The 14,141-nt window shown below is 34.7% G+C and overlaps 1 protein-coding gene across 1 annotated transcript in view; it reads right to left on the bottom strand.

Annotated features, from left to right (window-relative positions):
- The window catches only part of Hcn1 (hyperpolarization activated cyclic nucleotide gated potassium channel 1), a 372,019-nt gene that overhangs the window by 112,700 nt on the left and 245,178 nt on the right, over window positions 1–14,141 (bottom strand). The window contains exon 4 of the mRNA XM_074077511.1: window positions 6,673–6,891. Coding sequence (XP_073933612.1) covers window positions 6,673–6,891 — 219 coding nt within the window. The remainder of the gene's footprint in view (window positions 1–6,672; window positions 6,892–14,141) is intronic.

Below are 14,141 nucleotides of genomic sequence, written 5' to 3'. Positions count from 1 at the left end.
CATATTTATGTTAAGGATTCTATCAGTGAGTGTTTATGACATGATCTAATTGATCATGGACTTTAAATCTAGGCAGAAGTACATCATATCCTACTCCTGGCTGTGATTCATTTTCATAAAAGTTATGTGCGACTACAGCAAGGATTTCTTCTTCCTAATGTATAATCTCATCACTGTAACATTCAAAACTATTCTTAGGTGAGACATAACATAGGATTCTTTCACATTTCCCTAGAAATAAGTTGGTTTTGCTTCATTCAAATTACACAATGCAATATTCCCCACTTTTTGACTTCTGCACATTTTCTTATTATCTACCAAGAATCATCTCAAAATTAGAGCTCTTTTCTGGGACATTTCTCCCATGGTGATTATCTCCGTTTGCTGATTTCCTCAGGGTCCTTCTAGGCCTGATTCCAATGGATCCCAGTGATCTTAATCAAGCTCAAATTATATCCAAGATGAAAGTGAGTTTTGTCCACCATGACTTTTAAGAGATTAGTTGCCCCCTGGACATTTGCTCTGTCCTGTGAAAGTGCTTCATAGTACCTTTAATCTTATGATGTATAAGGAACACAAATACACTAAAAACAAACTCTTGAAAGAGAAATTTGGGGAGTAAAATCAAATGAAAATTCAAACATTTCCACAGATCTAAGAAAACAGAAAACGCATCTTTATTTTAGAGCTATGTAGAATCTGCCACATATTCTGTAAACTAACAAAGAACTAGTGAGGGCAATCTTTAGCACTTTGTACACTTCTGAAACCATGGATACCCACAATGCACATGTGGAAATTTCAGCATGGAACAAGCTAATGTACAGAAATTATCATAGAAGAAAAAGGGATATCATATCTTCCAGCAGGACATATCAAAATATACATGTTGAAAATCATTGTTACCAGTGATTTACAATTGGCAAAATTCTTTTGTTCTTTAGTTAAATTGAGAGGCTCAAACTCTCTCCCTTTGATTCCTTCAGGCTTTATAATACCACTTAGTTAAAGTCAAGTCACTTTTCTGAATGAGAATGTAAGATATCATGTACTACCAGGAACCTAATTTGTAGCAGTTCAAGTGACTTCATGAAGCTAATCCAAGGTTATTACTGCTGTTTTCCCATGAGAGCATCTCACAGAGATTCTTAATCCTAAGACTCCCCTGGCCTGAGAACATGTGGAAGTACTACCAATTTAACATGCCAGAGTATATTAAATTCAGTTCCCTGGAAGAAAAGTATATGCTGTAGCTTCACAGAAATTTTCTGGACTAATTATGGAACCATGTGGGAGTAGCGCTCATGACATTCTCATTTGTAACAGGAAGAAGGAAGCATTTATGAATTATGAAGGAAACCAAGTGAAACGGTTTTGTTGAATGCACATGGATTTCAGAGTTATCTCCACTTTAATGAAACATTTTTCATTGAAACAGAGGGTTGATATAGTTTTCTAAGGTTACAATCATTATAACTTCAAAGCCTTCTGTTCTGAAAATAAACGTCCTATAAATTCAGTGAATCACCATATCAGCTCAACTGATTATGTTTTTTGAAATAAAGAAGAAAAGCTGTAAAGGAGGACATAACCTCAGGTTTACAGTACTGAGTTTTCCATGTGTGGGGATGAAATACATAATAGTAGAGACATAGGTCTTCCTATTACAGTGATAATATTTCCTTTGGACAGAAGAGTACATATGGCATACAGAAAAATAAAGACTGGGATTGTCACAGAAGACCACACAGCCTTGTAAAAAGAAAAGCAGAACCTAAGTAAATAATAGTGAAAGTGGTAAGAGAATGTATGGAGGTAGAGTGAAGAGTGTGGCAGAGGCAATTTCCTGGACAATGACTAGCTGTGTGAAAAAAAGATTTGGTTGAGAGATATTTCAAAGTTTAAAAACTGAACTGGCACCATTTGTTCACCTCTGATGCATATCACCAAGAAAGTTTGTATCTAAGCATAATTACTTTAAGTGATTGAAATATGCTCTATAGCAAATGAGATTTGAGTAGCTTGAAATAAGAGCAGGTTTTGGTGCCTAGACTTTTGTCTTGGGGGTATCACTGGCTTATACAAATTTGGAAGATTAAGCATTGCAAAAGGAAAAAAAATATTTTTATAGAATAAGAAATACTTGTGATTTGTTCTGACTACAGAACTACAATTACAAGGAAATGATAGGATCTATAAATCATTAATTTATAACTAAGAACAAATATATGTCATTCAGATCTTCTGTTATATTTTTGGTATTATTTCATAAAATAGCACTTACAGAGCTTTACATATCACTCACTTGTTTGGGAGACAGACTACACTCATTAATTGTACCTTGCAAATCAAGAAGCCCTTAGTTGGCATCACATAAACTTCAAGACAAATTTTAATTGTTTTTGTCCTTTTGGATAAGTTTAGCATTTTAATTCCACATCCTTTATAACCTACTCAGTAATTTCTAATTTTAAAGAACATAATCAACATTTGAAATTGAGTATAATTTTGGAATAATATTGGCTTGTGATCTTGGACTCTTCCATTAGAAAGCAAGGTCTGTTTAAAAAAAAAATCTATCCTATACCTGCCTTTGATTTATGCACTATACTTTCAAGTTTCAGGAAGCTATTCAGTATGTAAACCTATTGATAATTTACTCACACAATTCTTGATTTTATTGTGATTCTTTGTGGTTGTACTCAAGTCCCACATTAAAAATCTTCTGTGTACATCAAGTATATCAAGGTAAGTCAAAAAGTTTTCACTCTAAATTTATGTGTATTGTGCTAAGATTCTGCCTTATTACAGATAGAAAATTGAACATCTAAAGCTGCTGTTACTGCAACTATTTGACAGGAAAGAAAGTGACCAGAAGAAATTATTGTAAGCTTCCCAGAGGTGTCCAAATATATGGACTAAGATGTTGTGGTATAATGACACAAGGTGATTAAAAACAATTTGATTTCATGAAGGCTAGATGAACTTCACGTATATCTAGAAAAGAAAGTAGCAAATCAAGGTCAGTTTAAAAAAAGTAAGGGTATTTACTGGGGGTAGCTTGTTTAGATAGTTATTACTCAAGGTTTACTGCTTTGAACATAACTTAAAATACATGTAAGCTAGGCATGGTGTGCAGAGAGAATATATTAAGTATTCAGGGCACAGGAATTTACACCACAAACATTTTAATAACATTGTTTCTATCAATATTTTGAAATGAGAGCACAGTTTTTTGTATGTATAACACTTATTAAAATTATGTGAACAGTCATTGAGACAAGGTGAGAGAAAGGCCTAAAATGATGCTACGTTAGAATCAACTCTGTCTAGTGTTCACCGAGTCACTAATCTGAAAGATAATAGAATACTGGTTGGGTAAGAAACTGTATATGATTATGCTTACAACTGTCAGTGGTTGTCCAAGATTCCTGGAGGTTTCAATCTCATTAATACTACATAGAGAACAGAGTATAGAGTGAGAATTTTTCTGATGGATTTAGTGACCAGTTTTCTTCAGAGACAGTAGTTGCTCTGCCATGAATCACTTCTCAACCTCTTGGGACAGGAGTATAGGAAGACTGACTTCTAATATCTGACCCTTAGGTAATGCATCAAGAAACCACATGGGAAATCTCTGCAGTAAATTCATATATTTGGGAGACACAGTCTGGAGTCTGAATCATATCTGAGACCATCTGTTAACACTGGAGTGGAGTGTATCTCTTGCCAAGGAAGGCTAGCTAGAGGATCCTTACTGGTTTGTTGCATGAGGCAAGGGAGTTTGAAAGATGAAGAGAATGATGCATTTGTGCTTATCCATGAGCCAGATTTGAGTCATGCAGAAAGACCAACTTTGGTTCTTGCGTCCTGTCCAAAAGTAGCTCCTGGTACAGCAGGGAACTCTCAGCATAGAGGGTGGAGATCAACTACATGATTTTTAGGGTCTTATCTAGGAATGTGCAGGAGGACTCAGCAGGCCTCACCTGGAGCATACAGAAACTCACAAGGGAAATACCAGCTTAATCTGTGGACCCACTCAGGAACACTAGTTTAGCACGTCTACCAGGCACATTAAAACTGCCTCTTCCCTTCTGTTTCCTCTCTTCTACCCTGAGGAAAACACAAACAATAATTCCTAGTAGTCCCAGGACAGGAGCAAAGAAAGAGCCCAAGGATCAAATCTCCTTTGTCACTTTAGGCTTCTAACCCCCAATACCACAAGTTATGTTTGTGAATAATTAAATTTGTCTGGAAAAGATGAATCTCCTTACAAAAACAGAGACAACTGAAGACAAAATCACAACTGTTTATGGTTCTATCTGAAATTGAGCTCCTTCAGTATACCTGTTACAGAAATCATGCTCATTCAGCATACCTGTTACATGTCATCATGGAGACAAATATATATATATATATATATATATATATATATATATAATTTGTCAATAAATTTAGTTCTAGAATATGTATGCATATTCTGGTGACCAGTATATGTTTTAATCAAGTGCTCCTTCTGAAATTACTCTGAATGTCCTTGCCCTGTATCAAGCACTTGTAAGACCAAGAATCTGATGTCTTGAATTACAATAAATATCATAACATCTTTGTCCATAAGTGTTTATGATTGGATTGTGGGTGAGGCACAGGTAGTAAAGCACTTGCCCATTAAGCACAAAGTCCTGAGTGCAATCCCCAGTGTCACACAAAAACTGTCTTTGATTACATAGTTAAATAAATTGGATTCCTAAGTTAACTTGGCTTATATGGCAAGACTACAATCACAAAAACAGTGAATTTATTTACTATGCTATACATACATACATGTTCAGCAATGCAATTCTGGAAAATGAGGACTTGTTGGTTTTTAGGAAAATATGTAGCAATAATGCAAACAAAATAAGATGAGAAAGGAGCATTTTTTTTTATTTAAAGCGACTGAAAAAGAAAAGCAGCAGTGTAAGACAAATATCACATATACCATGTTGTAGTCTTATCTTAAATCCCTATAAAATTAGTCCAAATTCCTTTGTTTATTATTTTCAGTCACTGTATTGTCTCTTCTCCCTTGCTATGCTCTCTGTTCTTTACAGTTTGTCACCTTTACTTAAAAATGAACCCTGAAACAAGTTTGATGGTTCACTTTTTCATTACTTCAGTAATAAAATACCAACTTCTTCACTTTAATAGTTGGTGGGGCAGTGTAATTATATTCGAGAGAAATAAAACACCTTGGTTCTCTTTTTCTTATTGTGTCAGTTTAGTGTTGAAGAGTTCTGTAAATAAGAAACTGAAATGACGTTCAGCTGTTTTGAAAATAATTGAATCTCAGCTATTATCATTCACCACAAGCATTCTGGAACCATTTAATCATTACTTTCAGAAATGCTCTTTGGCCATGTGAATGCTGCATATTCTGTGAGGAGCAACAGAACTTCTATATTATATATGCTTATTTTGGGTATAACATATTACTTTTTTGTCAGAACCTTAGGGATATTGTCTCAGGAATATTAGCCCCTTCAAAGTAATTAAGCATTATTTTAGACGTAATGAAAAAACATTGCAGAAACTTACATTTTTTACCTCACTTTTGAGAAAAGTTTAGAGCAGCCATAATTTTAACTAACACATTGTGCATAAGAATGCTCAATAGCAGCTGTTAATATGCATATTTAAGACTCAGGTTGTGATGAGTTATCTAGATATAAGGGCAACATATGTTCATCTAAGTGTATGGACTGTAATAGAAATTATGATTATAGCATACAAAGAGGCACAGAGGGTTATGTTGCAATAGCTGCTCATCCTAATTTAGTCAGCTAACATTTTATTATTGGACAAGGGAAGGAAACCAAAAACTTGAATGTGGTTGACGTGCTCACTGTATAGGAACGAATATAGTAATCTTAAATTGGCCAAGGCCACTATGGCAAGGGGACTAGGGAATAGTGAAGAGGTCTGGTAGAGATGAACCAATTTGGGTTGTACTACATGTATGCATGGAAACAACACAAGGAATCTCCTGGTATAGAAATCTTTATCTCATATTTCTCTTATCTTTTGTTTTTTCTTCTACAAAATTAAGGAGAACAGGAAGGCTGAACAGGTTCTGCCCAGAGGTGGGGAAGGGGGGTGGTGGTGGAAATAATGTATACACATGTATGTAAATGCAAAAATGATACCTGTTGAAACTGTTCTAGGAATTGGGAGACGGGGATGAAAGAAAGCAGTGGAGAGGGTGAATTCAAGTATGAAATATATGATACCTTGTAAGAACCTTTGTACCCCCACCCAGCACAAAAATAATAATAAAAAATTTTAAAAAAACAAAGGAGGAATTATATCATATTAATGTAACCACTGAAATACAACAGCTGAAATACGATAGAACACAAACCATGATAACAACTTACATAAGTTTCACATATCCAGAAACATAAGTTCTTTCTATGGATGTAAACAGACCTATTTTTAAATTTATTACTTGAGATAAAAACTAAAAATAGTACTATGAGAATCATAAGGAAAAAGCTTCAAAATATAGAAACTGATTGCTTTTTCTTACTTTAAACATTGTGTTTCTCATAGGAGATAATTTTGTTAGCTTGAATACAGTTAGTTTAACTTACTAACTAGTGGGTTGAATATATGAGAGATAAAACAAAATACCTTCTCTTGATATTGCCGCCTCGAAGAATCCAAAGACTGGATTAAAGCTGTGGCATGGCCAACAAACATGGCGTAGCAGGTAGCCCCGACAATCATGCTCAGCATGGTAATCCAGAGGTCCGACATGCTCACAGGGGCTTGTGCTCCATACCCAATGCACAGCATGTGACTCATAGCCTTGAAGAGTGCATAGGAATACTGCTTTCCCCAGGAATCGTTCTGGAACAAGAGAGAAAAAGAAAAGACGGAGCCACTTTTAGGATAGTAAAATGAAAAATAAGTATGATTTCTATACAGAAACATTATAAAGTAGGAAGTATAGGGGAACAATTTTTATAATGGAATGTTTGTGGGTGTACTTGTCATTAACTGCTAAACAAATGACCTGATGGTGCTCAAATCTTGCCTAGCATGATGAAACAGAGATAGTGTACTGTTAATGAATGCATTCCTACCCATTTTTAATTTTCTCAATTTTAAAACTAAAATTCCTTTTAAGACAATGGCATAAATATCATATAACACTGCCATGAATGAGTGTGGGCACATTTTTTAGGTTTCAAGGAAATCTGATCATTCTTTAATAATACACCAGCAAGCTAAAAAAAAGCAACAGGAATGTGTGAAGTATATGTGCTGAAGTATAAGAATCAGAAGTACCATATTCAGATTTTAAAAGTCCAAATTGCTATATCTGTAGAGTCCTTAATCCTTTTGTCTTTTGTAAATAAAATGCAAATGTATTTTGGAGCTACAGTTCTGATGAATAAAAAGACTTTCCTAAAGCTCTTTTTATATATTTCCTAAAGGAATATATATTGGGATTCACATGTTAGAGCTGAAGACTGGTGAATCTTACTTTTTTCCAAAATAATATAATTAAATTACAAAAGCAAAAGAACATCTTGCCAAACGTTGTGAAAGAAAAAAAAAGCTGACTTCTGAGGTTAGTTAATTACTGTAATTTCTGGTATCATTTCTAAATTTTATTTCAAGTTAATTCTATAGAAAAAAATTATTAAATATATTTTATTTTCCCTTTGATAAAACTTAAGTAAATTTAAATTTAAATGAATTTTGGTCAAATTCCTTAGACCAGGCTTACATAACTTATGAGGATAGTGCAAAATGAAAATGTAAGACCACTAGTTCAAAACACAGCAAAAACTGCTGTTAAAGATAATAAAATATAAAGACTTTTTTCTTGAAAATACTTTATTGCCTGTAGTTGAACCCAGCAGTACACATCTGTAATATCGGCTACTTGGAGACAGAAGCAAGAGCATTATAAATTAGAGTCCAGCCAGGGTAAAGGTAGGAAGACCCTGTTACAAACCATATGATCAAAGGACTGGGGGCGTGGATCACCAGGTAGAAGGCTGGACAGGATGAAACCCTGTGTTGACTCCCCAGCACCAAAAATAAAAATAAGAAAATAAGATATTTTCCTACTTACAAAAACTAGATAATAGGAATATACAAGTAATAATAAAGTAAACATTATAAAAACTAATATTTGGGAGCCATAATTATATATAATACTATACATACTAATATCATAGTTGCCATCTTGATTGATCAAAAAATTTTTGGTATACTTCTCTGAAAATTCATTTCTTATACCATCAAACTTTATAAATTATTAACTTCATTTTCAGTGACATAATTGATAGTGACCTCTTGGCTAACACAAGATCCAAAAATTTTTATATACATTTTTAATTTTAAGACAGATCTTTCTATTGATAACAAATATTAGTGACATTATCAGAAGTATTATATAAGGTTATGACAACATTGGGATAAATTTCTGATATATTAAAATACAAATTTTAGTACATCTGGAGCCAATGATTCATTCTCATGGAATAATTTTTCTATTAAGAGAAAAGTTTAGTTCAAGAAGAATTAACTTAGAAGGTAACACACATGCACAGGAAATTAATGTGAGTCAATGCCCTGTATAGCTATCCTTATCTCAACCAGCAAAAACACTTGTTCCTTCCTATTATTGCTTGTACTGTCTCTACAACAAAATTAGAAATAAGAGGAAAATAGTTTCTGCTGGGTATTGAGGGGGTGGGGGGAGAGAAAGGGGGCAGAGTGGGTGGTAAGGGAGGGGGTGGGGGCAGGGGGGGAGAAATGACCCAAGCATTATATGCACGTATGCATAATAAAAAAAATTAAAAAACAAAAAACAAAAAAATTTAAAAAAAGATTTAGTTCCATAGAAATTAGTTGCATTTGTGTCTGAATTTTTTATTTTTTAAATTATACTCTTCATTTTGAGATGATTATAGAGCCACATGAGCACTGCAAGAAATGATAGTGATCCCCACTCACTTTCCCCACTAATAGCATATTGCAAACTATGGTATAATGTCACATCAGGAAATTGACATTGATACAGTACAGTGAACTCATTCATATTTCATTAATTTCAGTTTACTCATTTGTATGCATGATATTTAATTCTATGTAATTTTATCACGTGTAGATCCATGTATTTACCACTACCTTCAAGATACAGAACAACTCTATCACAACAACCATCACTATGTTGCTTTTGTATTAAATTTAATGAGTCTAGCTTACATTGCTTTACCATGAAATTCTCCAGTTTCATCCACTTAACTGCAAATAACATAATTTTATTCTTCTTTATGGCTTTATAAAATTCCATTGTGTATATATACCACATTTTCATAATCCATTCATCAGTCATGGGACATCTGGTCTGTTATTAAGCTTGGCTGCAGTAAACATGGTGTGCAAGTGACCCTATCATATCCTGGAGCATATTCCTTCGGATATATGAAGAGGAGTGGTATCACTCCTCACATATGATAGTTCTATTGTTAGTTTTGTGATGAACCGCCATATTGCTTTCCACAGTGGTTGCACTAATTTACATTCCCACCAACAGTGTAGAAGAGTTCCTTTTCCCCCATATTCTCACCAGCCTTTGTTTGTGTTATTGATGAGAGCCATTCTGATTAGGTTAAGGTGGAATCTCAATGTAGTTTTGATTTGCATTTCTTTTATCACCAAGGATGTTGAGCATTTCTTCATATGTTTATTGGCCAGTTGTACTACTTTTGAGAATTGTCTGATCAGTTCATTTGCCCATTTATTCAGTGACTTGTTGATACTTTGAGAGTTTTTTTTTTTGAGCTCCCTGTATATTCTGGTTATTAATCTCTTGTCAGATGTATAGCTGGCAGAGATTTTCTCCCATTATGTTAAGTGTAAATGTATGCATAGGTTTTATAATATTTCTTCTGACATTTCCTATAACTTATCAAGGTTATGCAAAATACAGAAGTAGTTCCTGATTTTATAATTCAAAGTGCCTTTTTAAGTATTCTGTTATTGTGTTTTCAGTTATAAGAAAAATTTAGTATAAAATTGTCATCCTTGTTAATAATGGATTTATATAAAGGATCATATGAAGATGTGATCTTTGAATTAGTTTGCTTTTCTAAGCTTTTGGAAATTTGTTTTTGTAGTGTTGCAACAGATTTCAAAACTATACATGACAAAGTCTGAAGATTTCTAACTTCTTGTATATGCATACATATTTCTTTAATAATAATTTATTGACATAGGTCATTGCCTGAGTGGCTCATGTACTGTCATGGAACTTAGGCAGAAGATTTGTTATTTTTGTAGATACTACATGGATGGTATTCTGGGAATGGTGGACCACTCACCATGAGTGCTAATCCTGCCGGCCTGGGTAGGTACCCCTATCTGTGGTTTCTGCTATCACTGCCTCTGCTTCTCCTGCTTCTACTGCTAATTTAAGTCCAGTTTTGCTTTGGCTATGTTGGGGACACACTCGAGGTAATGTGTCATGTGTCAGTGCTGAGTCAGATGTATGTGCACCTTATTTTCAGGCTAATTGGCATCTATGCGGCCTGCTGTGTCTGCAGGCCTGAACCTGTGTGTGAACTGCTGCCAACCTTCAGGCCCTCTGCTCATGTTCACCCACATGGTCCCAGTGGAGTCCACTCACAAAATATCAGCTGGAACACAAACTTCTTAAGAACTTGAAGATGGCAGCAGCACCAGAACATTAAATCAAGGGCAGAGTTCATCTGAAGGTGGGGTCCTGGGCAACTTTAAGCTCATACACCCAGGAAGTCATCCCTGCCTTTGTGAAATTAACCATCAAGCTAGCAGAAAGTTTTTAAATTGTTTCTTCTTTTTTTGTTTTTTGGCTGGCACTAGGGTTTGTATTAAGCAGTGCTCTGCCACTTGAGCCATGCCTCCAGCCTTTTAAAAAAACTTTTAAGGTTATTTTTTAGATAGAATCTAGCAGTTTTGCCTGAGGCATACCTCAGACCAAATCCACCTACCTATGACCTGCCATGTCCCACTTATTGATTGAGATGGGGTCTCTCTAACTTTTTGCCAGAGATAGACTCAAATCACAATCCCCCTGGATCTTCTCTCTGAAGTACTGGAATTATAGGCAGAAGCCATGGTTTCCAATGACTCCCAGATAAGCTTGCTGATCTTTTTCTTTTTTTTTAATGAGGTACTGAGTGTTGAATTCAGTGCCTCCAGATTGCTAGGCAGGAGCTCTACCACTTGAGTAACTCTGACAGCTCATTGCTGATCATTTTTAATGGAGTCTTCAAAAGTCAAATTTTGTACTTGAAAAATAGAACATAAGGTTTTAAAGAACCAAGCTCATACACTTGAAAAATATGAGACTGCTGTCAAATAAGGAAATAACTAGACCTACATAGCTGAAAGTGTTAAGTTTCTTAAAATGACATTTGGTCTTATTTACATATGAAATAAAGTCATGCTGTTAAAATAACAGCATGTTGAATGATACATAAACACATAAGTATATATACATACAAGTGTTCACATACAAGTGTAAAGCTAAATTTAATTTTTTTTTCTTTTATTATTCACATGTGCATACAAGGCTTGGGTCATTTCTCCCCCCTGCCCCCACCCCCTCCCTTATCACCCACTCCACCCCCTCCCTCTCCCCCCACCCCCCCCTCTCCCCCCCACCCCCTCAATACCCAGCAGAAACTATTTTGCCCTTATTTCTAATTTTGTTGAAGAGAGAGTATAAGCAATAATAGGAAGGAACAAGGGTTTTTGCTGGTTGAGATAAGGATAGCTATACAGGGAGTTGACTCACATTGATTTCCTGTGTGTGGGTGTTACCTTCTAGGTTAATTCTTTTTGATCTAACCTTTTCTCTAGTTTCTGGTCCCCTTTTCCTATTGGCCTCAGTTGCTTTTAAGGTATCTGCTTTAGTTTCTCTGTGTTAAGGGCAACAAATGCTAGCTAATTTTTTAGGTGTCTTACCTATCCTCACCCCTTCCTTGTGTGCTCTCACTTTTATCATGTGCTCATAGTCCTATTCAACATAGTTCTGGAATTCCTGGCCACAGCAATTAGGCAAGAAGAAGGAATAAAAGGCATACAAATAGGTAAAGAAACTGTCAAAATATCCCTATTTGCAGACGACATGATCCTATACCTTAAAGACCCAAAAAACTCTACTCAGAAGCTTCTAGACATCATCAATAGCTATAGCAAGGTAGCAGGATATAAAATCAACATAGAAAAATCATTAGCATTTCTATACACTAACAATGAGCAAACTGAAAAAGAATGTATGAAAACAATTCCTTTTACAATAGCCTCAAAAAAAAATCAAATACCTAGGTGTAAACCTAACAAAAGATGTGAAAGACCTCTACAAGGAAAACTATACACTTCTGAAGAAAGAGAAGACTATAGAAAGTGGAGAGATCTCCCATGCTCATGGACTGGTAGAATCAACATAGTAAAAATGTCGATACTCCCAAAAGTAATCTACATGTTTAATGCAATTCCCATCAAAATTCCAATGACATTCACAAAAGAGATTGAAAAATCTACTGTTAAATTTATATGGAAACACAAGAGGCCACGAATAGCCAAGGCAATACTCAGTCAAAAGAACAATGCAGGAGGTATCATAATACCTGACTTCAAGCTATATTACAAAGCAATAACAATAAAAACAGCATGGTACTGGCACAAAAACAGACATGAAGACCAGTGGAACAGAATAGAGGACCCAGATATGAAGCCACACAAATTTAATTTTAAAGCAAGAAAATTTTCTGTATATTTATGTTATACTATGCAGAGAGTATCATGAACTCATGTACAACTTTTTATTTTGAGGAATGAATCATTACATATTTTATATGTGAAAATATGTAAGAACTCTCAAGAATCCATCCACATATCTCTAAATTCTATCTAGATTGCACATGAACCTGAAATGGGTATTAAATGACTAAAGCAATGTATTCTATAAAAATCTTGAATATACTTTATCTTAAAAGGGTACATTTAAATTTGTGAAATTCAACTCATACTAATATATTAAAAATGAATTCATTACAAACTGTACTACAAAATGAACAAAAGCATTTAGCCCTATGATCAATTCAAATAGGACTAAGCTTGATTGGTTTCTACCTGGCTTGAATCTCCATAGTTCTTCCATAGAGCTTCAAGTGTTTACTTGTCATGGCATCTACCATTCTATGTGACAACCTTCTCATGTGCCTGAATCTGCTCATACTTCAAGGCAGGAGTCATGTCTCTTTGGTCATGGTCCAGAGTTAAATTACATGATTCAGTGGAGACACTCAGCCTTTTTATTGTTGTTGAATGAAAGAAGAGTGAATACATTTTGTTAATGACATTAATTCCAATGCATGACTTACTTCCTGTTCTCAAGGATGTATACAGACAAGGTATGTTTATAAAGGCATCCTGATGTTCTTAGACATAATGGAAATAATTAAAAAACACAATGTGGTTCTGCACCTTAATTCTGTTTGTATTATTTATTTCATGCTTTTGAGGACAGGCAGGTTGTGAAGCTGAAAAAGGAAATTTAAATCAATAGCCCAAAGTAGCAGCCACAATCTTTGTATGAGAATATTTGTCCTTATTCATTCACTTCCTTATTCACACAAAACACACACACACACACACTCTCTCTCTCTCTGTCTCTCTCTCTTTCTCTGTGAAATAGGTGGAAATAAATGCATATATCATAGGTGCTTTATTACTTTTTAAAATCTTGAACACCTTTTTTGTTCTTTTGTTTTCCATATCTTCCTCTCTTTCTCTCTACCTACACTTCCTAGTAAATCAGATAGTAAATCAGATATGGATCTTTCTGTATCTCTCCTCATGCTCAAGTAATTACGTACACAAACACACACACACACACACACACTCAGAGCAGGTTTGTGTGTGTGTGTGAGAGAGAGAGAGATCTGCATTTCCATGTTAATTGCAGCATTATTCACAATAGTCAAGAAGTGGAAATAATCTGTGCCCATCAACTGATGAATGAATAAAGAAAATGATACATGTTCATCAATAAAAAGAATCAGATTCTGTCATTTGTGAAAATAATAGTT

The sequence above is a fragment of the Castor canadensis genome, chromosome 6 (assembly GCF_047511655.1).
Source record: "Castor canadensis chromosome 6, mCasCan1.hap1v2, whole genome shotgun sequence".
Taxonomy (NCBI): Eukaryota; Metazoa; Chordata; class Mammalia; order Rodentia; family Castoridae; genus Castor; species Castor canadensis.
The sequence above is the reverse complement of the archived record's forward strand: the minus strand, read 5'-3'. Positions and strand labels throughout refer to the sequence as shown.